The sequence below is a fragment of the Bombus fervidus genome, chromosome 3 (assembly GCF_041682495.2).
Source record: "Bombus fervidus isolate BK054 chromosome 3, iyBomFerv1, whole genome shotgun sequence".
Classification (NCBI taxonomy): domain Eukaryota; kingdom Metazoa; phylum Arthropoda; class Insecta; order Hymenoptera; family Apidae; genus Bombus; species Bombus fervidus.
Window position 1 is genome coordinate 15,997,599 of NC_091519.1, and position 27,546 is coordinate 16,025,144.

At 34.9% G+C, this 27,546-nt stretch overlaps 3 protein-coding genes and 2 long non-coding RNA genes across 30 annotated transcripts in view; 2 read left to right on the top strand and 3 right to left on the bottom strand.

Annotated features, from left to right (window-relative positions):
• Window positions 1-13,847, bottom strand: LOC139985761 (contactin-5). Of its 5 annotated transcripts, none has more exons than XM_072000479.1 (7): window positions 13,759-13,847; window positions 7,355-7,635; window positions 6,281-6,571; window positions 6,018-6,208; window positions 5,815-5,944; window positions 5,566-5,706; window positions 1-4,518 (listed from the first exon to the last, which is right to left on the bottom strand). In XM_072000479.1, the coding sequence occupies exons 2-7, from the start codon at window positions 7,395-7,397 to the stop codon at window positions 4,355-4,357; spliced, it is 960 nt and encodes a 319-aa protein (XP_071856580.1). In that variant the 5' UTR covers window positions 7,398-7,635; window positions 13,759-13,847; the 3' UTR covers window positions 1-4,354. The 5 variants fall into 5 exon arrangements, with proteins under 5 accessions (XP_071856580.1, XP_071856582.1, XP_071856584.1 ...); XM_072000481.1 differs by lacking the exon at window positions 13,759-13,847 and adding an exon at window positions 7,838-7,946; XM_072000483.1 differs by lacking the exon at window positions 13,759-13,847 and having other exon boundaries at window positions 1-4,513; window positions 7,355-7,662.
• Window positions 7,972-27,546, top strand: part of Rdgb (retinal degeneration B) — a 26,663-nt gene continuing 7,088 nt past the window's right edge. For 6 of the 22 annotated variants that reach the window (XR_011799482.1, XR_011799484.1, XR_011799485.1 and 3 more), the window contains exons 1-14: window positions 22,272-22,366; window positions 22,443-22,886; window positions 23,039-23,375; window positions 23,469-23,605; window positions 23,697-23,814; window positions 23,916-24,291; window positions 24,388-24,557; window positions 25,498-25,602; window positions 25,680-25,865; window positions 25,946-26,108; window positions 26,207-26,596; window positions 26,684-26,964; window positions 27,038-27,190; window positions 27,268-27,530. Coding sequence is in view for 17 of the 22 variants with exons in the window: in XM_072000424.1 (XP_071856525.1) it covers window positions 22,809-22,886; window positions 23,039-23,375; window positions 23,469-23,605; window positions 23,697-23,814; window positions 23,916-24,291; window positions 24,388-24,557; window positions 25,498-25,602; window positions 25,680-25,865; window positions 25,946-26,108; window positions 26,207-26,596; window positions 26,684-26,964; window positions 27,038-27,190; window positions 27,268-27,530 (2,757 nt within the window). In the remaining 5 variants the exon portion in view is untranslated. Of the gene's footprint in view, window positions 8,110-16,253; window positions 16,396-19,935; window positions 20,228-20,414; window positions 20,505-20,965; window positions 21,081-21,103; window positions 21,168-21,268; window positions 21,458-21,882; window positions 22,367-22,393; window positions 22,887-23,038; window positions 23,376-23,468; window positions 23,606-23,696; window positions 23,815-23,915; window positions 24,292-24,387; window positions 24,558-24,882; window positions 24,913-25,497; window positions 25,603-25,679; window positions 25,866-25,945; window positions 26,109-26,206; window positions 26,597-26,683; window positions 26,965-27,037; window positions 27,191-27,267; window positions 27,531-27,546 lie in introns of those variants that run through there. The other 16 variants (XM_072000430.1, XM_072000425.1, XM_072000426.1 and 13 more) reach the window with 16 other exon arrangements.
• On the top strand, window positions 14,392-16,054 carry LOC139985763 (uncharacterized). The gene is made up of 3 exons (XM_072000486.1): window positions 14,392-14,635; window positions 15,251-15,790; window positions 15,916-16,054. The coding sequence occupies exons 1-3, from the start codon at window positions 14,392-14,394 to the stop codon at window positions 15,981-15,983; spliced, it is 852 nt and encodes a 283-aa protein (XP_071856587.1). The 3' UTR covers window positions 15,984-16,054.
• Window positions 14,501-18,899, bottom strand: LOC139985772 (uncharacterized). The gene is made up of 3 exons (XR_011799490.1): window positions 17,452-18,899; window positions 16,128-17,275; window positions 14,501-15,806 (listed from the first exon to the last, which is right to left on the bottom strand). It is a non-coding gene; the product is annotated as an uncharacterized lncRNA (long non-coding RNA).
• Window positions 20,042-20,418, bottom strand: LOC139985775 (uncharacterized). The gene is made up of 2 exons (XR_011799493.1): window positions 20,329-20,418; window positions 20,042-20,238 (listed from the first exon to the last, which is right to left on the bottom strand). It is a non-coding gene; the product is annotated as an uncharacterized lncRNA (long non-coding RNA).

Genomic DNA, 27,546 nt, shown 5'->3' on the forward strand with positions numbered 1-27,546 from the left:
TTCAAGCACAACCTTGATTTTCTTTATTTTTTCCACAAAAATACTTAAACAATTTTTAACCCAAGCGTGTTACATTTTCGTATTTTTGTCTTTTAATACAGGATTTGTACGTGATGGAATGTGCATTATTCGTAGTTTATAAAATAAACCATGAACATGTCGGTATTAGGAAAACATTTTTCTACACATTATAACCGCGTATAATGTCAATGGAATGGATTCATACAACATATTAGAACTAAAATAACGCTGATTCAACGCGAACAATTTTATACGAATATGGAGTACTATTAGATTTTTTAATCTGACACAATATATTTAACATAAATAAAGTAAGTTAATATAATCAAGCGTGCATATTTAACAATTTATACAAAATATAGAAACAAAACAATAATGTGTATACTATATACAAATTTCGGTTCTAACATATGTTTTTGCGCTTTTCATTTTTTTTTCTTTTTTTTTTTTTTACAAAATAAATAATTATATAAAGAAATCACCAAAAGCTAATACATAATTTCAGTTAATATATAACTAAATAACTTATCGCAGAATTAATATCGAGACTAATACTTATTCGCTATAACATTATTTATGGAGATATCATTATAAATCTTTTTTACCATCACTTAATGTAAGGATGTTAAACTAATATTATTAATCTAATAGATAATGACACGACAGATATGTAGTTTTTACAAAAAGTAAAGGATTTAGAAATGATTGTATGATATTTACAAATATTTGTAAATACGTGTTATATGTAAAATATCATATAACAAAATCAGCTTTTTATGAAAAAAGCAGAATCAATTTGAAGCTTTTTGTAAAAACCACATTAAATTTCTTTTTCTTCTGGTATGTCATAGGCAAGCAATATGTATGTTAGGGACGATTTATGGTGCCACCAGCAACCATTATACTATTCTATGGTATTGTGCTTTACTTAATATATATTTCACATGAGTGTGTTATGTGAAGTAAATATATTAATGCAATACATTTAACTACAAAGATATAATGACAAATGCTATGCACGTGCTGTGCTTAATAGCTTTTGAATTTCAAAGATGTATGATTATCAATGCAAAAGAGAATTAAATGAAAGAAATCACTAGATAAAACAGAAAGCAGTCTTAATCAGAAATAGATTAAGATCTTTTTGTTGATTTTATGTAATTTATAGTATGAACATAAAATATCTGCCATTATCATTGTAGTCATAGATTTAAGTTTATAACGCTGTGATCTACCTCATAAAAATATATCTATTTTACACCATTCTAGTATTTGACAATTTTTTGGTATAGAATGATAAAGACGTCTTGTAATTAAAGTTAGCAATTAATTTTTTGTGTTCATTAGTACTGTAACTAATTTGAAATATTTAGTTTAAAAAGAGCATGTGTTTATCTTATTGGAAAAAGAAAGAATCATGATTATCTTACTATTTACTTTCAATTCTAATGATATTATTTTACTGATTGTATTTCTAATGTAATTAAGGTTAATTTATGATCATCCTACATTGCATAGGTAGATATGCAGATCTTCTAATGGTATGCAATGGCAGAATTCTAAACCCAGAGGACTAAATTTTATTGTTAGTTTCTATAGCAGCTGGTAGTTATAAGAATAATTTTTCATTTTATATATCAAGTAACATTTATACTTCTTTTTTTATCAGGCTTCACCACATTATTAATGCCGCTAAATGCAAAACCTATGCCTTCACCAGACAGCTTTGATAGAGACAGTTAAATATTTAAATTACAGTACACCTATTGTTATATATTTCAGCAGAAACAAGTGATTATAATTCTATTTGAATGTGCATGATATATAAAGAGTCGTGTTCTAAAGTAATATATATGACATATTATTGCTGGATTATCTAAAGCAGGAAAAGTTATCTTTATAGAAAAAGAGTGCAATTGTTATAATGTATTATTCATCGTTTTTAAGAGTATTGCATTGATTTGTAAAAATGAAGGATGTTTTATACAATCCTTGAGAAAGTGAAAAAACACGACTCTTCTAAATGGAGAGAGGAACATGATATTCTACATGAAATACTCTTAATGAGCATATCTACTAGATCACTCTTGAAGCTCGATATCATAGCACAAAATTATCTATATGAATATGTAGATAAATATTCATCATTGCATTTCAGCATTATTATTATTTATATAAAAAATTGTCTTTGCTTATAGCTAAAATATCATGATGCCTTGGCTATATAAATATATATATTTATATTGTTATCATTATTGTTATTATCATATTATTTTTTCATTAGCGCGTATATATACCATTCACAACACAGAGTGCATAGTACGAAGCCGAATTGAATCTGTTCACCCCTATAAGATTATACTGCAGGGAAGAACAGATCATAAAGCTTCAATGTAACAACGCACAACCAATATTTATACAACCTGCGTGCACCAAATTGCTTTTCGTCAGATTTTTATATTGACAAAAGCAATATTTAACTTATGTAATTGTTTTAAGTAGAATCATTAAGGTATTATGTTTCTTATATTATGAGCTTTACTATTAACACATGAAAGACTAATACACACAAGAATCAATTTCCACAACCATTTCCATATTCATCACTTATGGTGTTTTAACTGAAATTAATCAATAAAACGCAATAAAAGTAAACAAATTTATCTTGGTTCTTTTCCTGAGAAAAGTTTCATCTAAAAAATTCAAAGTTAACAGTAAGTTAAAAATAAACCTCTTTTGTTTTTATTTTTTACTAAGAAAAGTCTTAACACCCACTACCATAATCTTAATAATGTATTTGACATAATGATAAATTCTGATATGGTACTACATGTAAATTGTGGAAAATAACTATGTATGTATCTGTTTGTACAGGAAGAACTTTTATCAAAACCATCAACCTTCATTGATTGACTAAGTTAAATTTTGTATGCAATTCGAGATACTTCTCATAAAAAATGAATATTTGTGGAAAAGATCTGTTTTAACGATCGATTACAAACTTGATTCTATCAAAGGTGATATCCAAAATATTTTAACCTATTCTACTTTTGCCCTATATTTACCACTAATCTGAACCGAATGTATGATGATCATGAATAATTCTTATTTGTTGAATGTTATGAAGATTTATTGAATGTTCTTTTTTTTTTTCATTTTCCTAAAAAGTTTATGTACCGAAACTTATTTTTCATGGATTTGTGCTATTTTGTATTTGTTAAGATTTGGTTTTGATGAAATTTGATTTCATAGCTTTTTATAATTCAATAGCAGTGGATATTGCATTTGTTATTAAGGTAGTGCAAAAGCATGTTGAAGCATTAGACATATTTGAATAGTTACATGCAAAGTTAAAAATATGAAGAATATAACATTACTAGAAATAACATTAACATAATAGAATTATTTTTATAATTAGAGTACTATGATTTTTACACTGTACACTCTCTGATTCACAGGATTTTTCCAGAAAGAGCATATGGTGCATTGACTTCCGTTATATTAACATTTTTGGAAGAAAGCATTATCAAAATATTCTCTAAAAAACAAATGCATTCGTATAACAATAAATAAAAAAACAATAACTTTTATAAAGACACAAAAAAGGAACTTTTTTACCAATGACTTCTGCACACCTTAAAACGGCAGTAAGCAAGCCTTTAATCATACCTCGTGTTTGACAAAATTTTTTTAATCGGATGATGTGTATTATTGGCAAAAGTCTTACTCCCTGCATGATATTGTCCATTAAAATCTCATTTGTGTTCAGTGATAATGGTTAAAAATAATTGCGTAAAAAACATGAATTCATGCAGAACGTAAGACAAAAATTTGCCTCTTAATATTAATGTCGTATGATTTCAGTTTCTTCAAAAATTTTCCTTTTGTTCTTAGAATTACAGTCTTACTAAGAATATTCCTTTTTTCGCTTACAGGAGTTCTTGACTTTAAGCTCGATAACTGAGCAACTATATCGAATTTTAATGTTAGAACATCCTGGTAAACACTCTCAAAAATGTGCTACTCCATTTCACAAAACCTAGCAGAGTCTTACATATGCTTTGAACACTTTACATTATATTGTAAGTGAAAAATTTATTTCCTTAGAATACTCGGAATGTATGATGCGTCTCTCAATTTTCTGACTATAAACATAAATTTCCACTTTCGCAATAATTATCGTCTTCATCGCTTATCTGATTCTACGCATTGTGATACTTGGCGGATTCGAGGCCTCTTGTAATTCCAGTTACTTACGTTTAAGGTGACACATAAATTGTGCTCAAGCCACTTGTTAATAAAAATTAGCCACAGAAATCTAAATATTTAGTCGCTAAAGTCGCATAGGTTGCACAACGCTATTATTGTTTAAGCGTGTAGTGGTTTGGTTATTGAAATTTTCATCTTGAGGAATGTGTTCTGTTCTTTCGTCGAAAAATCCTGGATTCAGAATGATATTGGGTACAAGTTCAATCACTTCCTGCTCCTCCAGCTGCGCTGCAATTCGGGAACGGAGATTAATTTTCATTGGTCTGGGCCATGAGTTATATTAGCTTCTACCCTCTCCCTTTACCAGTGTTTGCTGGGCCATGGATATTCAAGAACAACTTATGTTATATTAACAATCGAATAATCCTATGTTCAATTTAAGATTTATATATATACAATAATAAATCAATGAAAACACATTGAGAAATCTTTCACATATATAAATATATTGCTTACCCAGCAAATATATTTGTGCTACCTTTGACCTAAGTTTTATACAGTCAAAGATTTACTAATAGCACACAATGTTATCTAGGCCATAATGCTCTATATTACTATTATTATAATATTTTCTATTCATGACACTAATCATTCTGCATAACAAATTTTATACAAACCACCAAAGCTTCTTAATTTAAAATATAACAGTTAGTAAAAGAGTAAGATAAAAATTCTTTATATAGACAGAGCAAGTTTGGTGGTTGATAAAGTCCATTCATAAGTTATAGGTTTCATTCCTATGAGGAGTAAGAAAGGTGCTACTGACAGGCAAACTGCATAGAAAGATATAAATATGTTACAGATTATTTTAGTGCCTTATGTTGTAAAGTGTTTTGTGCAAAAGTTATAAAAGTGTTATTGTTAAATCGGTATTGGTAAGAAAATTTATTAAACGCTAGTAAATTTTAAAAGTTGAACACTAGAAAATTCATTAAATGCTAATTTGCAGAGCGCTTGCAGTAGGGAAATATTAGTGAAAGATAATTGGCACTGTATTAGAATAGCACTAAATTGATTGAAAGGAGAATAGCTGATGTAAAGAAAGCTAGAGATCAGGGCCATAGATAAGTTAAGTGGTTAGTGATGCTATCGTTTCTGCTGCAGATTTCGTCCTCTAGATAATCATGTTATATTTTTCAAACTTAGATAATCTAGCATATTCTACTTTAATTTATTTGCATAGAAGGAAATAAGTTTCATCAGCAGAAATAAATAGCATGAAAGAGAAAGAGTAGAAGCAAAAGCTTTTAGATAAAGTTACCAGGAAATGCTTACAGGGTACTTTGCACTCACGATAGAGGAGGTAACAAGTACCTATACCAAGAATCATAAGTGTACCCATAACTATCCCTACTGCTGCCACCCAGACACGAGTGTCAAAATTTTCTACACCTGCTAAGAGATGTCTTGCAAGTTCTGAAATAATTGTCAATTATAATTAGTAAGCAATAGTATTTATTTTATATAAATACTGATTTGTTTACATGCAGGATCATGTAAAGTTATCGCGTTTAAATTATGTACCTAATTCTTCACTACTGTGTTGAGTATGACCTTCAACCTCAACAATTTCTCCTCTCCCCAGCTGATTTGTTGCCCAGACTCGAAACGAATAAGTAGTGTTTGGCACCAAGTGATACACATCAATTTGCCTCTATAAAATTATCAATTTTAATAACAACAGTCGGTGGTATAGAGATGATTTCATTAAAAGAAAAATTGTTTACAGAATTTGGAGGAATGTGCGTTGGAACAATAGGCTTCCAGTCTTCTGGTTCTTCACCCACATTCGGTTTAAGACGATATTCGGCAGTGAAATCTATGATAGGATAACCACCTGTGCCAGCTACTTCCCAAAGAATATTTGCCAATATTGTTGATGGTTTAACCCATACATTGTGTAAAGCTGGTGGAGGAGCTAAAATGGAGTAAAAAATACAATATAAACTTGTAATTACTTTAGAATTACATTTAGATTTAAGTAACTTACTTCTAACTTGTACGTTGATTCTAGTTTTGACAGCATCATGATCGTCATCTAGAGTACATGAATAGTTTCCAGCATCATCTGTACTAACATTAATAAGTTGCAAAGCTCCATTAGGCTCAACCTTTAGTCTTTCAATTTGTCCATCTTCTCGTCCCTCCCTTATCCACATCACTCCAACAGATTCTCCTGACTGTGGCAGTGCATCTTCTTCTGCACATGCTAATGTTAAGTTCTGACCTATATCTACAGCCACAGATCTTATTGGCACTAAAGTTGTTGCTTTGTGCCATGCTGAAAACATTGTAAAACATAATTATTAAATTATGAAGTTAATGGTATTTGTATAACAATTTTATGTAGAATTATATATTTTTTGAATGGCATTCTAATACTTTTTATAGGGTAAACATTTATAGATAAAAAGATATAAATTACGAATTACAATTATGAATTAATTTAAATTATTATTTAAAATATTATTTACAATAAAAAATATAAATAAAATTCACTGAGACATTAAAAAAGATATGTTTTTATTAATACAATTTACAAAATAGACACATATAAAAATTAATTGATGTACCTAATATTAGGATCCACAATTCTTCTTTTTCTAATAGAAAAAATATTTATAATAATCTAAGTATCTGAACATGGAGTTTGAATTATAGCTTATTGTATTCACTGAATGTACTTGATACTTTGTATAATTGTATCTAAATAAAATATAGTTTTTACGAAAATTATATGTATTTTTTAAGCTTTAATATTACTAATAAGAACTACAAAAGCAATTCGATAGAAAAATACAAATTGATGCGTCGTTGTGCTATCGATTGTGATTAAACATTTAAAGGATGTAAGAACAAAAAAAAAAAAAAAAAAATCACATAATCCGTTCGGGAAGTCGAGATATACGGCAAAATTTGCATAACTCGACCCTGAATCGTAACGATCGTGTACTTAGCCCGATTTATACGCTGTACGTATATAAGCGCACGAACACCGAACGTATGTATAGTATCACATTGATCCGCAGGTGCACTTACGCCTGAACGAATATTATGTACTTACCTGCCAGAAAGAGTATCAGCGTGATAATTCTATGACCAACCATTCTCCCATATTAGACGATCTCCCATGGATGCATACGGAAACGTGTTAAGGATTTTTTCTTAGTCACATCTCTCGATCGATTTTTTATACTTTTTAAACAACATTCAGTACGCGGGAGCTGTCAAACTCATCACGCATCGCGGAACACCGCCCGTCCGGCGCTCTTTGGATTTTATTGAGTTGCAGTTGGCGCACTCTTGCGGTGGTGTTGCGAACCTTATCAGAACACAGGGCTGCAACTGCATCAAAACTGAAGGTAGCCAGCTGCCGTCTTGTTTAAATATGTGAAAAGATCTCGCGACGTAAAGTTAGATGTATCGATTAGAATGATACGAATCGAAAGGATCAAATGGTTTTTCATTAATACTCATTTTATGTGTCGTTATTTTAGATCGTGACATCGTTTCAAACAATTGAAAAGGTCTAGAAATGACTAGTTACCTTATTAAATTGAATCGCTGTTACGCGGGAAGAAGTGCATCGATACTCGTATCAGAACTGGTTGAATCTGCTTTACTGATTGAGGAAGAGCTGCTCCATATTTTCCTCTATCTTTGTCGCGATTAACCAGACAAAAACGATAGACACCTCGCAATGGGATAATCGCGGTAGTTGCCTATGATTGCTCTCATTTGTATGTGTGCATATATGAACGCTATTGTATAAGTGAACCGAGGAAACAAGAGGACTGGTTGAAATCTCTCGGTGAATTGGTATGTATGTACAGTGCATGCTACACGCGATACACCGTAACCATGATCGATTAGTTTTTCAAAGAATTTAACTGTCAGATCTATTGCCAACTACGTATTTTCGCTTATACAAAAACGCTGTTGGCGATGCAACGATTATCTGTACGATGTATCAAACACTATGATTTCACATAACAATGAGAAGTAGATTGGACTTTATCAGTAGTAAAATCGTGTTGTTATGACAGTTTTGTAAGGAAATGCAAATGTATTAGACGTGAATCAACTGTTTGTTAGTTGCATTGTTTATAATATACACTATCCTGTTTTATTTTAAAGAATAGTTTCCCAATTTCAACAAATACTGATTCTTATTTAGTTATTTATTGCATGTTTCGGGGAGAATGTAATTGAAATAGGACTACACAAAGTCACTTTCATAAGCATGCTCTGAAACCTATTCGAACATTGATCTTTCTTAAATTTAGCGCTATTCATTAATAACAGGTTAATAGAATGCTTCGATCGATATATCCCTATATAATTAGTACAAATTAAATAAAATTAATTATAACTTTTATGACGGGGATACATTTTGCAAGATATTATTATCATAGTAAACATATTGTAAGATTTGTAAACATATTTTAAAAACTTTCCTAATTCTATGCAATATAATGAAACACATAATTTAATCTCTATTAAAGGGTGCAATAGGATTTATATATATTTTATTTCTATCTGCTATATGCCATACCGTATATGTATATAAATTTCTAAATTTTTATAGGGTTAGAAAGCACCGCTACGTCATTGAAAGTGTATCAGACGTTTTCCATCCTCGTTTATATGACGTAACTAGTGACGTCAACAAATTGGGAGATCGATCGAATTCAAATTTACTCTTTCAGAAACATGTAAAACATATGAATTTTCTAGCAGTTTAATTAATGATGTAGAGTGCAGAATGGTTTTTATACTTATACGTGCAATAATATTTCAACGGTTAAAAATTTTGAATTAAAAATTTCAAATTTTTTTGTAAGAACTTTGTGTATTTCATTCTTTTTGGCCATTCGAGTAGCTACGTTTCATTTCTCATTGAAGAATTAATTGCCAATGTTACACATTACGTGTTCATATTAACATCGCGTCAGTGTAGTACATCATTCCTAATTATCGTGGATTGTAATTAGCGACGTGGACACGTGGTTTGCGGCGGTGGCATTCATTTACACCGAAAGGCGAAATTAATTACGTTGGTCAACATACGAATTCCAAGAGGTATTAAGATCATTGGTATTTTTGTGGATTCTTATCATTCTACTCATTTCTCAGACAATCTTTTATTAATCACTGATATAATAATCAACAACTCGCATAACATTTACAAATCTATTCCAATATATCTTCACTCCTATTCTACTATCTTACTTCTTTATAATTCCATATGTAATCTTTATTTTATATAAGTACCCTCATAAAACGCTAATGCATGTTTAATATGCGTTAATTCGATTCGTTCTCACAGGTAACCGTTCTCATTAATTTCATATGAAGTGCATCACGCAAAGATAGTCGGTATATGCACCTCAATGTCAGCATAATACACTTGACTGATAATGAACCGTGAAGGGAAGTTAATGGAAAACAGTCTCACGCTATGGCACATAACAAGGATAATGTAATCCTCTTACGGAATTTCTGCCTAGAAGCTGATGTGTCTGGAGAGTACGATGAACTCTTATGGTTTTTATATTCACATCGAAGAAAAAAATTTATGTCTGAAAATAATTCCTCGATATCACTGGCTCGTCTCGATGCAGAAGGGAATAGGGTGGTTAATCACATTCCAACGAAGATTCGAGCAATTGTCTGTGGACCGTGGTTGACTATATCGTTACGCCTGCCCTCTCGTTTCTCGTTATATTGAAATTGAATTGTTTCAGTTTCCAAGCAACCTTTTAGAATTACCCTTTAGAGGAGATTCTGTTTCCTCCCCCTGCGCATTAATCGTAAATGGAAGCGTACAGGCAGGGTTCACCTCGTGGTTGACATTTGGTAGATGCAGTCTACCGTCGTTGTACAGGTGCAATTTACACAACAATCTAAGTTGCTGCATTAATTAAGCTCTTCGAGATTTGGCCTTTTGTATACATCGATTAGATTTTGGAGACTGAACTGTTACTTTGATATGTCGTCGTGGAAATAATCAAACGGTCAGAGTATATTGTTGGTACGTACCTTCTTTTATATAGATATTTGCATCTGCTGTTTTATCTGTATTTGTTATGAGGTTTTTAAGTAGATTTTATCGCCCAAGAAGTATTTCATAAAGTCTTAATATTCATCTTCGCATTCTCCTGATATTAAAAAATTTTATGGACGTCCACGGTGGTACTATCGTATCGTGATAAAATACCAAGTTATAAATGGCAAGAATTCTTGAGTTGGATGGTACAAGTAAATGAATTTGTTCGTCTAATTTAACAACAATTTGATAAGGAGAAGAGAGTATGCTTAATTGTGCCTTTCGATAGACTAGATACCGCGTAGTCAAACAATATAAAGTTTCAAGTTAATTACATTTTATTAAACTAAATCTAGTTTCCTGGACATTTTTTCTCGGCTAGTCAGACAACTATAACCGTGAAGCACGGTGCAGCATATGACACGTCTATTACTTTCCAAGAAAAAATAAGGTCAAAGGAGGTTCCATTATTATTCTGAAGCGCGAAAGTCGCGCTGTAGTCTCACAATTGCGGTCGTATCAGGAACCGGATCAAATCTCATTTACAATCTACGTAAACCTCATGGTGCATCGTCTCGAATTAAAACTAGGCGTTGCATCGATGACATTCGAAATAATTCCATGATCATCCCGGGTGTCCATCGCCCAATTACGTTTAAGTTGGAACGTTCATTAAAAAGGAGTACAGAAAAGGGAGAAAAGGAGTAGGAAAAAAGAATTTTATCGACCTAGTTTCGCTTTCGTCTCGGTTTACTTTCATTATGCCCTTCATTGCAAATCGAAAGGATTTCCGCGTAACTTTCCAATTACGATTCGCCAGCTGAATGAAAAAATGCTCGGTCGTTCGTGTTTCCTAACGCGTAATACGCTTTAATTATCTCCTTTCTCTCTCTTTTTTGTAAGTATTTTAACCACCTTCTTCGCCTCACCATGTACACACACGTTTACACGACCGGATGTCGGGCTGACGAAAAGCGGGCCGTACCTAGGCCAGGAGGGTGGAAATACTTCGACCCGTCCTCTTGAAAATGTCAAAGGTTGCCGCGCAAGGCGCATCGACGTATCCCTGTTTTCCAGGAGCTAGCAGTCGAACGCGATTCTATTGTTCCTGCTCTATCGTCGAGCAGTAATTATCATCATTTCCATTTTGCGCCATTTCATGATTGCATTCCTTTGAACACGCTAGACGAAATATATATATGTATATCTACAGATCTATGTCTCGAAGATCGAAGGCGTAAACGTATGATTTGTTTCAAAAGAAATAGATTTAACATACAACCATTACATTATTGTAGTGGTACAAAAGTAGTACGATAGCAATAGCACAAAAACTTCAAATGTATTAATGAGAATGGAAATTATTATAGATAAGAATTATTTTTTTAGATAGATAAGAATTTTTAGATGAAATGTAACGTAATTAATGAAATTTTCTAATTGATTTTGTTCACATGATCGTAATTAAGATTTTGGGTTAGTCGATTTTTGGAATAGAAGAAGAGTCATTTTAGTTCGCTTTATCGACCGCACTTCCGATCTCAATTTTCTTCGTAATTTCACTCCTCGCATTTTCGTTTATTTTCACTGGAATTATTTCTGCCACGAAAACACTGTTCCAGTTTATTTCTTACGTATATCTGGTACAGTTACCAAAATAATTTCATAAATATTTGGAGTTCATCCTCAAATTCTTATACAAAATCTTATTAAAATGACGACAATAACTAAAAATAATGTTTTTTCTTTTCGAAGTAGCTGATTCCAAAGGGAGAGCTAAACATCGCAGCGATATCATCGTGTAATATCGATTGCGACAAAGTCCTTGTCGGAAGATTAATTATTTCATTTTCATTTAACTTCGCGACGAGCAATTGAATTTTCCCCAGGCAAACCTTTTACTGAAAATTACCACCGACTCTGCATTTCCAATGTACAGATAATGAAAACTCAAAGTTACGTTGCTCCACTCGTTTTTCATGTCATCAACGGATTAATTATAATAATCCAGGATTCTCTTAATTATTTCCTCTCCCGTGGTTTTACGACGGTAGCAGAAATATCCTCCTACCCATCGCAATGATATTTTCTTCTTTAAACTATCGTACTTCCAGTTTACAACTCGGAGTCGTAAAAATTTTAGAGGCTTCGTTGGAAATTACTCGGTTAATGTCAAAGGTTCGAAGTTCCATCAAGAAGTTGGAATGTTTCTGCAAAGCTTTCCGTGAAAACGGATTTATTGAAAGAAATAGATCTCGGGAGTCCTTCGTGTGTTCGACATTAAATTATTGTTATCTGTTCTTCTGTGTCACCGCTCCCTTGCATTCTGTTTCCAACTTTCGACACTCGCCACACCACGATAATATTTCAAATCCTTACTAAAATTCAGCGAAAATGTTTTTCGTTTCGTTTTCCTTTTGTTTTCGAGATTAAAACGTCGGAGATTAATGTCGGAACATATCCGGTAATTGTTGTTTCATTTTAATGGAGAAAGTTCCGGAAATTTATTGCGTACGAAAATCTCGAGCGTGTTCCTTATCGAGATTCGCACAGAAAGAAAAACTAATTAGAAAATAATGTTGCGGGTATTGTAACGCTAGCATAAACCGTGATATATGGACCACTACGTATTTATCGCTTTCTACTGACCCCAGACATTCTGGCGCTTCGATAAACTACATTTCGAGTGCTGATTCATTTATTCTACTGCGTATTTATCCATACGAGGTGTCTTACTGTTATTAATGTAATTAAGTGGAGATATTCCTCAAACATACGTTGATTTGTCATAACAATAATTGGCGAAAGTATTTGGACATTCGCTATAGAAAATCTTTATGAATATATTGCCTGTATTATAGAAAGCTTTTGAAGAATGAAACACGGTTATTATAACTATAGTGATAAAATCTGAAACCAATTTGGAAATGTACGTAAAAGTTGCGAGAGATTAGTACATAGTAAAAAATGATCGTTTTAAACATATAATTAATTAGTAATTGCAACGAATATTGAGACTTATATTTGCAATAAGCATTCTGTATCGTCGTCGTACATTTCCGAATTTGTTTCAAACTTTTGATGGTGACAGTCGCATTATGTGGCATGTCCTAGAAAATCTTTCGTATAATACGATTCAGAAAATGTTTCCATGTATTTTCAAATACTTTCGTAAGCCACTGTATTTCGAAGCAATCAAAGGCAGACTATAAGAGTACAAGAAATCTCATTATGAAACAGTATTATTTAAACGTCTATATTTGATAAGCAGAAACATTTATGTAAAAACGAATTATTTGCCCGATGATGTTACACAGTTTAAAACTGCACGTCTGTCGATGAAAAATATCGCGTTTTTAAATAACATATTGTTTGCAATACGACTCGATATGTAAAATGTTTGTACATGTCGCACGTACCTGATTGGAACGTGCGTGTTGATCGGCGAAGTTGTGCCGCGAATTTCCACGAAACAGAGATTGAAACTTCACAGTGAGTACAGAGAGAAGAGCGGAAGGACTGCTATAAATACGGTCGATTTGCAAACGTCACAGGAGTTGTATACTCGTATGCCGGATGTGCGATGTTTGTCATGAAACGAAGATAAGCACCGAGGATATACCTGTTCTATTCCATTCTAGAAAAGGAAATGCTTGATCTAGATACTGTGAGAACTACCTCGCTTATTAACTCAAGAGACGTAATATAAAAAATCATGTCAATGATCTTCGTTCAGTATCTACCTTGTACTTCAAAATATCTTCTAATATCGAATAGAAATTTGTCATAGAATTTGTCAAGGAATTTGTCATAGAAATATCAGATGTATCGAATTCTTTAAATTTCACGACACATGTGAAAATACGCTCGAAGGAACAAAGGAGAATGAGTTTATATGACAAAAGAGTCTGTACATGCAATTGAGAATAAAAAGTTACGTTTTTATATGGCCAGGTATACACATTTTTTTCCTGAAAAATGTGTCCAAATCGTGATCTCCTATCCAAAAAGCACGGATAGATCATAAAACAGCAATAAGGCACGGTATCGCGATGTTCTCACTTTTGCGTAGGTTAAAGATCCTGTCATTGGCGTCTGTCAACGGAACAACGCGCTCTACGTTAATCAAATCGGATATTGGAATGGTATTTTCAACGAGCGTAAATGTAACCGGTTTCTTGGACGAGAAAAAAAGAAATTGGAGCACAGGGTATCGTTGGCACAGCAGTAAAGGTTGGCTCAATGATATTTCAAGATACGAATCGTCGAACGGAAAATTGCTCGCGATAAATGGAGGTATAAAATTCTCTTTTTTTCACGAGATATAAGCGACTCGTTATTAAAGAGACATTACAATAGAACGATCGTGCTATCGACATGACAACGATACGTGATATTTAATTTCCTTTTAAAGATTCTAATAAAAGGGTCTCTAGGCGTATTTCGTTTGAACTTTGTCATTAACGGTTTGTAACACGTGAAATGCCTGCTGGCAAATGATCTTGTCTAAAGCTGCGATATTCTGTGCAACAACTACTATCCATGTTCCATTCAAAGAACTAAATGTTCTGTATGACAAAAAGGATTTCGTATAATTTCTGTCATGAAAATGCATCACGTTCACCGTTTGAATAATTGTCTACACAAGAAATTATCTCTTTCTCGAGGAAGTTACCAAAACTGTCTGTTTAAAATTCATACATAGCGAGACTGCAAAAAGTTTTACGGTTCTGACTGTGTTGCAGGATTTCGTGTAATTCATTAGCATAAATAGCAAGGTTTCTATCTTAACGTAACAGAAGTCGACATTTTGCATATTGCAACCGTTCTCGAAGACCGAAAATATTCACGGTTTTCGTATGCAAGAGAAGTTTTATAATTCCGACGTTCTCCAGTTAAAGTTCGTTTCAGAAAGAAACAGGTGTATGAGCAGTCGTGAATATCGCTGTGAAATGAAGACGTACATTGAGAGAAGAGGTTTCTTGCTCGACAGTGGATCGTCGATCTTTTCGCAGTTCCCTTTGGCGCCAATCTACCACTCTTGGAAGTTCTCCAACGAATTTTGTCCTTCGGCGGAATACCATAGTTCATCCATGCAGAAGTTGTCGAATTCGATGTTAAAGTTCCATTCTTTCACGGAAAATCCATCTTACAAGAAGTCTGCATGTAAAAATTTATGGAGATCGAAAGGTCTATCCGAAGCAATATTTTGTTCCATGAGCTTTCGTAACTATTCCTCCTCCAAAGAACCTCCTTGCGATAAAACATTGAAATCGGATGATTGCGATGGGACAACGATCAAAGATGTTTCTAAGGATTGCTATTCAAAGTTTGACGAAAATGCGGAAGAATGTCCAAAATCTTCGAGAAAATGTCAACTACCAGTTGAGAATGATTGCGAAGAGCATTCACCATTCCCTTGTCCGGACGTAAAAGATTACTGTCCTACAGGTAAAGTTTTAAACTTCTAGAAACAAAATTTTTTACTCACAGTTGGAGGAAAGAGAGAAAAATGATTGAGAAATAGGAAATTGACTTTGAATTCGAAATATTTTCAGATTGTCATTGTTTTATAGGTCAAAAAGATAAAGACACCGAGAAGAATGCGTCGTATATTATCGTTTTTAATCAACGATTAAGTTAATTCCGAATATTAATTGCGATGTCACTCTTGAGACAACAGCTTTTTTTTTATCTCTATTCCACGATGCACATATTGTGTAACACCTGTATTATGATGTTATCTTAAAGTATATACGTATATAAAAATTATTAAAACTTGACTTACTTTAGCTAGCAGTTGAATTTTCATCTTTGCTGTTTAGCGATGCGCGAAAAACTTTATCAGCTTCGTTGTATGTACGTTACTTAACGATATAACTTGTGGCTTTGCAAGTACAGTGGCCTATGAAGAGAAACTTTTGCAACTGGTGAATGTCATCGGTGCGATCGTGTTAATAGGTATATCGTGTTACGTTTACACCGCGGTGGAAGAATCGGATAAAAAACCGAGGCCTGCGTTCATTGATGTTCCTTATATGAGGCGAATAACTAAGGTACTTGTTTTTTACATATGAATTTTATGCCTTTTTCACGATTGTCATATTCTTTTAAATAACGAATCGAGATACTTTAGCTTTAAGTTAAAGATCATACAAATTCGATCTTAATATCTTCATTAATCGATAATGCACGCTACTTTTGCGTAACATGTAAGCTTTATACTGATTCTTCGGTCTAACGAAGCTCTCTGCTTCGTACATCTCTGGAAGGTAATCCATTTGTGCGGTATTCTCCGTAATCGATTAATGAAGTCTTACGAATCGTTTGCCTTCACCACGGAAATTTGATACTTTTCCCTTCATTACCTTTTCTTCTTTCTTGCCACGAGGATTTGATAATTTTACATCGTGACCGATTTCACAAGCTGAGACCTTTCAAGCCTTATCCCTGTAAGTGACTTATAAATATTTCCCTTCTATAGCCTTTTCCATGGGGCGACGGGGAACACACCTTGTTCCATAATCCCGTGAGAAATCCAATATCTCCGCATGGTTACGAGGTAGAAGATCCAAACGCTGTGACGCCAGCCAAACCGCAGGGTTAAGGAAACGATAAACGAAGAAGGATGAAAATAAGATTGTCTCACTCTCACGTTGAAAATATTTAAATATTCCGTAATGCATTATAAGGATAAAGAAAAGCCTTGAAAATTACATTACAATTTTTCAAATGAGTCATATATGTAATTACATTTTCTATATGTTTCCTTTTAAAAGTTACTCGGTATAGTATTCCTGACCGCACGCGGTATTCAAGGGCCGGATGTGCTTTATCCGGTGAACCAATGAAAATAATGCAGCGATTATTACTGGCTGACTGCATTCGATTCTCGTAGCTTTGTTTCCCAGTTTAATATCATGTACCGCTGCCATTCTAAAAATTAAAGATATTATATTCCACAATAATTGAAACCTTCTGAAAATTTTATTTCAGTCAATTGCATCGAGGATCATAGGCTATTCTCTATAAACTTCCCAAGAGCAAACAAAAAAAGTCCGAAACTCGATTGGACCACTTCAGTGTGCTAAGAACATAACAACGCCACGTACTTGCCCGTTTTCTAACACCGCTTCTCGTCTCCTTAATGACGGTCTTAAGAAGAGTTGCAGATGTTTGTACTGTATAAAACAGCCGCAAAGTCGCGTTTCTTTCCTAGCCACCGAGTGGAACACGTGGATCTTTGGACGGAAGGTCAACGTTGGACGGACGAGTCTCTTTAAACACATTCTTCCCCTCCTTCCATTGCCCGGAGGAATCTTTCACTTACGTCACAGTATACATGTGCATATCATTCTAACAGATTCGTTCAACATGTTTTGACGTCACTCGGTGTGTATCCTGATCATCTGTGACTGGAACACGGATACTATGTGCTCCATTTATAATCTAACTTACAAAGAACAACGTTAAACTGGCAGAAACTTTAATGCTTCGTTTACTTAACTTGATGCCTAGTATTTTCTTCAAATAAACCGGAAATTTTAAAGATCTTCAGAAGAATTTAAATATATCTCCTAAGGGCAGCTCCAAATCTGTCACGTAAACTTTTAAATGAAGGAATAAAAGTGTCCTCTTTTAATTCGTGAATACGTGTGCCGACCAAGGAGAAGGTTAAAATAGGTCGGAGGGGTCGTTAAAGTTTCATGGAAAAAACCAAAGGCCAGACTATCAAGGACGCGTCAAGGTCAACTTTGATTCGATTTTTTAACAGAATTTTACACAAAAGATCATGCATATTCATAACTAAATTCTGCGTTATATCTAGATTCTTCGGATGAACTTTCAAAAGGAGGTTAAATAATATCGTCTTTATCCTGACTGGATCGCCTGATTCATTGAAACGTTTTAGACGTTGCGATGAACACCGATCTGAACAGATTTTTTTCCCTCGACATTTAAAACTCGCAGAAGAATTAAATCGTGCTTGCCTATTCATAAAACGTCTCTTATATGTATATCGCGTGCTGTACAAAAGAAATGGTTTTTATCGTCCATCGAGCGATCCGCCTTGCTTTTATGCCAGCTCACAGGGAAAGCGCGTCACTAACCTTCCATAATATCTATTCTTTTGACAGGCGAATTTTATTCTTTCCCTTTTATCTTTTGTAAATAGACCGAATTCATCGGCATAACGCGCGTTCACCCGATAACATCGTTGATTTGTAGTAAGGTACATTAGGGGATCGTTTTATTCGGCTAGTTCTCGGCTAATGTCAAAGGTCAGTTTCCTTTATCAGTCACGCTTAGGAACGGTCAACGGACGGCGCATCTCTAGCTAGTCTCCATGAATTTCAATGTAAATACGTATATAATATTTCTATTGCGTATTAAAACATATAACTTGTTTGGCATATTGATGCAATCCCACGTTAATTATCGTAAATTTTTAGATAGCGTAGACTACTCTAATCAACATTATACGTTGATATTTAACCTTGTTCTGTTCTTCTTTGTCTGTTGTTTTTTATTCTTTTTATCAGTGTACTTTATTCACGGACAAACTAATCTACTTCGATTAACTACAATTATCTGTTACTCGTTTACTTTTCTAAACCGACAGATGATTATTATCGGCAATCTCTAATCAGCATTTACTTGTTATTTTTAATCCGCTCCCTGTCAGCAATGTTCTCCGTTAACGAGCTCCCTTTCTTCGCTCTATAAAAAGCATAGTTCTCGGAAAAGGGCATTTGTAAGAGGTGTCGCGCAAGAATAAACAAGCCCTGTCTGGTTCACCTTTTCGGTGAATAGAGAGCGGCTTTTGACTTCAACTATTTACAGAGCTAAAGAAAAAAGAAAGATTCTTATCCCGACAAGTGGCATGCTCTCTCTCTCTGTAAGGATCGCCGTTGTACTACGTTGTTTCTGAAAACAAGTGCTGGCAGGGGATCGGGGTATGGTGCCCGATGATTCGATCCTAGACGATACGCGTGCAATCCTGTCGACGAACGTATCGGTATCGCTTTCATGGGAGCTTGCTGGTGTTATGGCGCATCTGGTTTTGCGTTTCCTTGCTCGCTCGGGGGTCGATCAATAGGCTAGGGAGGTGGCGGAGGCGGCTAACGGCGGCTGTCCTGCCAGTGACGGATTCAGAAATTTGCATTTCAAATCAGCTATTATTAAAGGATAAGATATCGTTTAAAATCTTCTACCGATTGAATCGAACCATCTTTTGTATATTCCGTTTATCATCAATCTGAAAAAAGTGCTCCGATTGGTTCCATATTTCTCCATCTCTTCTTCTTGCATGTAAATGCAAAGACATTGCTATTCTTTTTAGATACTTACTTTATTTTATTAAATCGTTACATAATTGTATAGGTATACATGTGTAGAATAAATAGAATATTAAATTGACAGTTACTTGAATAATTTTCAGGATGAATTATCAAGAAGTTTGACGTGGACTCAAGGAAAAGTGGCTGGCACGCGCCTTTATTTTACAGCACTGCGTCCGGATCACCGGGTCACGGAGGCGGTAAAAGGCGCTCTGATTGGCCGAGCTCGATTTCGCGGGTTCGAGAAGTCGCGCGTGCCATTGGGGCCCGCCAATCGGAGCGACCTCCTCTCCGTCAGTCAGTAGCCGCGCGTTGCCCACGTAACATCGTTACAGTTTCGGCTCGCGTCTATCCTACACGATCCTTGGATAAATCCTCAATCTCCTTAATCTTTTTTCAGTGTATGTACTTAACGATTTTGCTGAAACAAATCTATCTACGTCCTGTATTCGTATCGTGAAATGTACGTCTTCTATGTTACTTGTTAGAGGAAACAAGTGCTCATTTGCACGCGTGTATTATGTACCATGCCTCTCGTGTCTCTTAGGTGAGCTTCGTCTGGAATTTAAATTATGTGACAGTGAACTGTCTGGGCGAAAATGAATTCGTAAATATATATTTTATAAGGGATGTGGAGATACGTTTTACCTGGGTGGAATTTTAACGTCGAATAACAATAATATCATTCGAGACAAGTATCTGTTTGATTAGCAGCGTTATCGACTCAGTCGATCGCCGGTCTTCAGTCGATCAAGCTGTATCGTGACGCGGATATCGCAGCTTTCCGCGATTTATCATCTGGTCCGGAAGGTGTGGCGCGAAAAGTATGTACCTACATACCGTGCGCTAGTAAGAGGGAGCGGGTCCAGCGATATCGTTTCGTTTCGCTTACATATTTGCCCTATTTCCACGTTATTCAAGGTTAAGGAAAGCTTTTGCCCGTGAGTACAGTAATGTCTCGTTAACCGGCCAGAACTCTGTCTTCTTAACTGACTGTCGGCTATTCTCATTTATTTCAAGTATCCTTTCTCAAGCTATGAAATTTGTATGTATATAGAAAAAGACTACCGTCTTCAGAACTTGTTGATATTTTACTTTCTATTTTTATATTCATTTTATATTCAGAGAAAATTGTTTCTTTGTAGTTAAACAAATTATCAACTTGGTTTCGACTTATGGTCTGTTAGCAAGGCATTTTACTGTACGTCGATGCAACATCATACATACGCGTTTACGCGCTTCCTCAAACTGTCGAGTACTGTCAACTGTTAAGGATCTGTCAGCTGAGTCCGTTAAAAACGATTGGTCGTAACTGACAGTATCGTGTCCAATCATGATCGCAAGATCGCTGGTATTACAACGAACTATCGAGAATGAAACTATTCTCAAACGACGCTAAGGTACCAATTGCATCAGATTATTGTATTCCGAATGAAATATTAATCAAACGAAGTAACGTTCTGTGTTAGCGGTAAAATTAGAAATAAGTAGGTATTTATAATCCTATTATTGGCACTTTATCCGATATGCTTGCAACTTTAGAGATTCAACGCTGTATATTACGCTTTATTTTTCACGTAAGAAATTTCACTCTTAGATTTATCACGTTTAATTTATGACTTGTGTTGTTTCAACGTTTGTACATAATTATGTAATGTATTAAATATAGATCACGACGAACGATCATTTTTTATCAGTACGATTTTCACAGAATGGTAGTATGATTTTTTCCCGCTAAAAAGTTTAATTTAGAGTACGTTTAAGTACTACAGTACAGGTGAGTATAAATAAACGTTTTACGCAACATTTTGTTTATTGTCCCTCCATTGTCTCAAAATATACGTACTTTTTCTGAGAATCAGAATTATTCGATAACGTACACTATTCATAAATCGTCTACAATTGCGTGTGAAACGTAACGTAAGCCATTAAAGTCAAAGATCACTATATTATATCTAATTTTTGTTCTATTTTACAAATAAACGCTGAATAAATTACTATAGTCTCTATACTCTTCACTTTAGTGAAAATTTATATCTACGATCATCTTAACCAGTTAGCAGTTTTTGACGAGTATACTCGTCACGAGGGAATGGTAATGTTTTGTGTTATTTAAAAAAAATAAAACAGTCATTTCATTACAACTTAATTCTACACTATTATATATATATATATATATATATATATATAACAGCCGCACATGCTCTGTGTTTGACGAGTATATTCGTCGGCGCTTACTTTTTGCGACATTTTTTAGATACATACTTTTCAAAGAGATCGCAGTAGCTAATCATTTAAAGAGATACAATCAGTATCGATATCGGTGACACATATTTATAACGTTCGGTGATTATTATTAATGTGCTAATTTCTATACAGTTATGGAAAATTTGATGGTGCAAAATAGTATTGAGTAGGCAGAAATATAGAAATAAACATAGAATATAGTACTCAATATAGTATTTCATAAGTAAGATAATTATCTACTTGGATTCCATATTTTAATTGTATTTATAAAGATATGAATTTGCATAAATATCCGCGGTCTAATGATTATTAATCGCTATTAAACACTCTGTGACCTAGAGCAGATTTGCGTGAAAACGCGGCATGCAAACACAACGATTCAGCATTTGACGTGCTTCAATTATAGACCGAGAGAAACAGGCAGTCGATGTTCGCGAAGGTCTCTATTTCTAATGCTCCACGGGATATACGATTGAATTTACGCGTTTCGCTTATGTTGCTCGTTTTTCGGCCAGGTATAACTGATAGATCGATGACGGCAGATAAAAAGTAGCACGAGTTAATCACGATACCCGAACCGTTTACGCTGATAAAAGTTGATCTGTTGGACCTGCTGGAAGGCGTATCGAGAAATATTGATCGCCGCTCTCAAGGGATATCTCGATTACGATGAACTTCTTTTTGCAACGTCCAGAACGAAAATAGAACACTACGTTAAAACAACGTTCGATATAACGCTTAACGTTTCTTTTCTTTATTTCTTTTCTTTTTAAGATTTGCGCCGATGATATCATGAGGTTGAGAGATAAAGAGGAAGCAACAGCCTTCGAACGATCTCTGTCTTTCGCGAGAGTGGATCGAGGATAAACAAAAGTGGCAAGATGTTGATAAAAGAATATCGAATACCGCTGCCTCTCACCGTCGAGGAGTATAGAATTGCTCAGCTTTACATGATAGCGGTAATTTAACATTACATTGCGATATGTTGCGTTACAATTAACCTTCGTTACTCCTTACTTTCCATAACTCCTGTAGATTCCTATAGGAACTGCAGGCAATTAAAGAGTGAACAACAAACGTTAAGTTTATTTTTGCAATGTATTTCTTGTAGAAAAAATCTAGAGAAGAAAGTCAAGGAGCAGGCAGCGGTGTAGAGATTATAGAGAACGAGCCTTATAGCGATGGTCCAGGTGGAAACGGACAATATACCCATAAGATTTACCACGTGGGTAGTCATCTTCCGGAATGGTTCAAAAGTTTGCTGCCTAGATCCGCGTTGATCGCCAAAGAAGAAGCATGGAATGCTTACCCCTATACGAAGACCCGTTACACTTGCCCCTTCGTTGAAAAGTTTTCTATCGAAATAGAAACATACTATTTTCCCGACAATGGTTACCAAGAAAATGTCTTCAAGCTAAGTGGTAGCGATTTGAGAAATAGAATCGTAGGTATGTATTTATTTCTATGAAATTTCAAGAAGGCAGGACAAGTCATTTTCTATTAAGATATCGAGATCCATCGATTACATAATTAAATTTCAGACGTAATTGATATCGTAAAAGATCAATACACGGGTGATTACGTGAAAGACGAGGACCCTAAATTATACGTGTCCCAGAAGACCGGTCGAGGACCTCTCACGGAATCATGGCTAGAGGAATACTGGGCTGACGTAAAAGTATAGATCTATCTTCCCGTATCTGTTTCTTTTTACTAGTTTTTACTTAAAACGATCAATACTGATGCATTAAAACTGTCTTATCGTTTAGGGGAAACAACAACCGACTCCATCCGGAAAGTCTTTAATGTGCGCGTACAAGTTATGCCGTGTAGAGTTCCGATATTGGGGTGTGCAAACAAAATTAGAAAAGTTCATACACGATGTAGGTCAGTATCGTATATGAGCACAGCCGTTCCCTGTTTATTTCTTAATGTCCAACTTCTAAAAATTCTATATACCGTGAAATGTGACGATGAAACGATTTCAGCTTTGAGAAAAACGATGGTTAGAGCTCACAGGCAAGCCTGGGCCTGGCAAGACGAATGGAATGGTTTGACCATGGAAGATATTCGGAAAATCGAACGACAAACGCAATTGGCGTTGCAGAAGAGAATGGCTAATGCAGAAGGCGATGGGGAAGCAACAAACGACAATCAAGACAGGACTGTTTCAAACGCGACAATGACTCCTCAAGAGTCGAACGTTGCTACGACGTTGGCTGCCACGCTTGGGAGTATCGAGAAAAACGAAGATCCTCAAAGTCCCCCAAGTGCCAGAAAATCGACCGATATACCTAACACAGCTGGTAGTTCAGAGGGTGACGTTAGCCCGGAAGATTCACCGACCGAAGTACCCGACCTTAGGTAAAAATAGAAGTAAAATCAGGAACTAGTTTATTTATATGTATAACTTTCCTCCTTTCGTTTACAGTTTATTTAATGCGATGAAATTTGTTCCAGAAGTGCTCCTACTGAAGAGAAAGCAGATGCTAAAAAGGGATGGAAGAAAAACAAGATGAGTTCGCCGTGTTCGAACAAAAGTTTCGATATGCAGATAGCGAATTGGCGCATGGAAAGTATCGTAAGAGAATCCGAATCTGGTAGCGAAGATGAGTTTTTTGACTGTCAAGGTAAAAGATCGACTTCTTTTTATGCAGCATGTAAATAATCTTTCTAAAAATTTACATATTCGTAATACTATCATTTGGCTAATAACTAAACCATGAAACATACGCCTTGGCGAATTTCTTTAGACACCGTTTTTGTACGTTTTCTTTTGTTAAAAACAGATTAAATAAACAAACAAGAAATTTGTTTAAAAATAAATAGGAGTGTGTCTGGTAGAAATTCGCATTTTGCAAAGTAGAAAATACAGCATGATGATTGGTAATAACATTTTCTGTTTTTTTATATGTGTACCCTCTCTGTTCTTTTATGTCGCATTCCACACTGCAGCTGGGTTCATTATACCTATTATACGCGAAGGTAGGACACGTAGATAGTGTTGAATTCTTAGATCTACAAACATTTGAATATGTTTTTTTTCGGAAACGTAATAAATGGTCTGATAAGAGATCGCAACATTGATACTAGCGTTGGTACTCTCGACATAAGTTTAGGAACATTGCGTAATTGCATTCATGCCTTTGTAGACCGAAACAAGATGGTACTTGTTGCTTACGGAGATTTACACTTACAAGAAACTCTGACTAATTACATAACATACAGATCGTCATACATAACATCGAGCATGGAGGTTCACAAGAAGCAATTTATCACAGCATGAAACAGCATGGCATTGTAGATTACAAAAATAAATGCTTTTTTTATTGTTAAACTTTTTCAAATGTTAACGATAAATATCATTGTGAAATGATTGTATTAAATAAAATAAATAGTAATACCTTCATATTTCTAATATATTTCTACTACCACTTTGTACCTTGCGACGCTTAATCCGAAAAAGGGAAACACCCCTGATACATAATATTCTATTCCTGCCTTAACACGAGTCAGAGATGCTTAAAAAGGCACGATGCATAAGCAATGTTAAAATTTCTGATTATACAGAGGGCTTTGGAGATAGCACTTCATTATCTAAATGGAGTTCTTTGGATCTTCTAGCAGAAGAGGAGGACAATACGTTCACTTCGCCTACCATGGTAAACAAAGAAGGTAAATAATGATTGATAATCTAAATGCTTATCCTTTTTCTGGTTATTCCTAAAACTTATTTCAATATTTATTTATAGACGACACGATATTTTCACCTTCGTACCTGCAACGTATGGCTAGTGAACGTAGCAGTAAAAGGTTACAAATCTCTACGTCGGCCAGCATCGATGCCTCGTATCCGGCTTCACCTCAACATTCGCCAACTCATCAACCGTGCAGAACTACTGTCCTTCTTATTGTGATGCATGCTGGCAGTGTACTAGGTAAATGCTAATTCATAATTCACTAATTCATAAAAGCGAACCACTAGTTGTGAATCACTACTCACAAAAGAATATCTTAGATGCCAACGTTGACTTGACGGCGAAAAAATCGGACATCACAACTTTCAAAGGAGCCTTTGAGTCAGTCATGAGGCAACACTATCCCAGTATGGTTGGACACGTGGCCATAAAGTTTGTTTCTTGTCCATCTATTTGTACCGAAGGGCTTGGTATTTTATCGAGGTAAAAGCGATGTGATTAGATTAGAAATTTTATCTATGCCTTATCACTATCTTTATCTCTCTGTAAAATCTCAATCTATTCGACACATGTTATTTCAGCCTAAGTCCTTATAGTTTTGATGTGTCACCCTCTTCTATGGATGCTCCTCAAGTGACACACGATACTATTCCTATCGGCGCTATACCTTTGCTCGCTAGTTCAACTCCTGAATATCAGGACACCGTATCACGAGTTATAGCTGGAGCAAACCAAGTTTATCACGACTTCATCAGAAGTGACGAGGGTCGAGGTTTCACGGGGCAAATTTGCTTTATTGGAGATTCAGTAGGAGCGATTCTAACATATGACGCTTTGTGTAGATCAGCTCACTCTAGACATAATAGCGAGAACAATATTTTGGATAATCAGGGCATTGAAAATAGCACGAATGCCGAAGATGGCAAACACCTGACTGCACCTTCTCCTAGAAGGAAATCTTCTAGTATAAGGTGAAGAATTATAGCTCAATTCGTATCCATATAAATGTACATACATATGTTGTGATATTGGAAAATTAACGTATGTTATTTTTTTAGTGATACCCCCTCACATTGTAAATTGGATTTCGAAGTAGGAGAATTTTTCATGTTTGGTAGTCCACTTGCTCTGGTATTGGCGTATAGAAAAATTTCCTCGGATAAAACTAGTGATATAAGAAGACCGTTGGTGAATCAGGTGTATAATTTATTCCATCCTACTGAACCTGTAGCCGCTAGATTAGAACCACTGATTTCTGCAAGGTTTTCTCTTCTTCCACCCGTGAACGTGGCCCGATATCAAAAGTATCCATTAGGAAATGGACAGCCTTATCATTTGTGTATGTATTATACGTCTTAGATGTAATTTTGTGTAGCTTATAATTATTACAAATCGTATTTGAATATTTTCAGTGGAAGCTATCCAGACGAATCCACAATTGTTTACGGATGGATTGAATATCCCAAATATGTCAATGTCCCATTTAAGACGGCTGTCCGATATATCGATTCACAGTACGATGTCTGGTGTGGTTGAAAATGTTCCTTTAAAAGTAGTATCTAATTGTAAGTAAAGAATTAATTATGTTAACGATAATAAAGAATATTGACATATTACGCTTACTTGCGACAATTTGTTACAGTAACACAAAAATGGTGGGGTACCAAGAGATTAGATTATGCTCTCTACTGCCCGGAGGGTTTAGCAAACTTTCCCACGAACTCTTTACCTCAAATTTTTCACGCGAGCTATTGGGAGTCACTTGATGTTATCGCATTTATCCTGCGACAGTTAGGCAGATTTGATTTGTCATTACTCACAAACGAGGAGAAAGAATTATCTTGTTTCCGTCCAGGCCAACCTAGGGAAAAGTGGAATAAGAAACGTACTTCCGTTAAACTTAAGGTAACTTGAGATAACG

Excerpts from the sequence above, each read along its gene's own strand:
- LOC139985763 (XM_072000486.1), top strand. The coding sequence starts at position 14,392 with ATGTTCTCACTTTTGCGTAGGTTAAAGATCCTGTCATTGGCGTCTGTC. Across the intron at positions 14,636-15,250 it reads ATTGCTCGCGATAAATGGAG|AAAGAAACAGGTGTATGAGC; the intron begins GTATAAAATTCT and ends AGTTCGTTTCAG. Across the intron at positions 15,791-15,915 it reads AAAAGATTACTGTCCTACAG|GTCAAAAAGATAAAGACACC; the intron begins GTAAAGTTTTAA and ends ATTGTTTTATAG.
- LOC139985761 (XM_072000479.1), bottom strand. The coding sequence starts at position 7,397 with ATGGTTGGTCATAGAATTATCACGCTGATACTCTTTCTGGCAG. Across the intron at positions 6,572-7,354 it reads GCTGATACTCTTTCTGGCAG|CATGGCACAAAGCAACAACT; the intron begins GTAAGTACATAA and ends CAATGTTTTCAG. Across the intron at positions 5,945-6,017 it reads CGCACATTCCTCCAAATTCT|AGGCAAATTGATGTGTATCA; the intron begins GTAAACAATTTT and ends ATAATTTTATAG.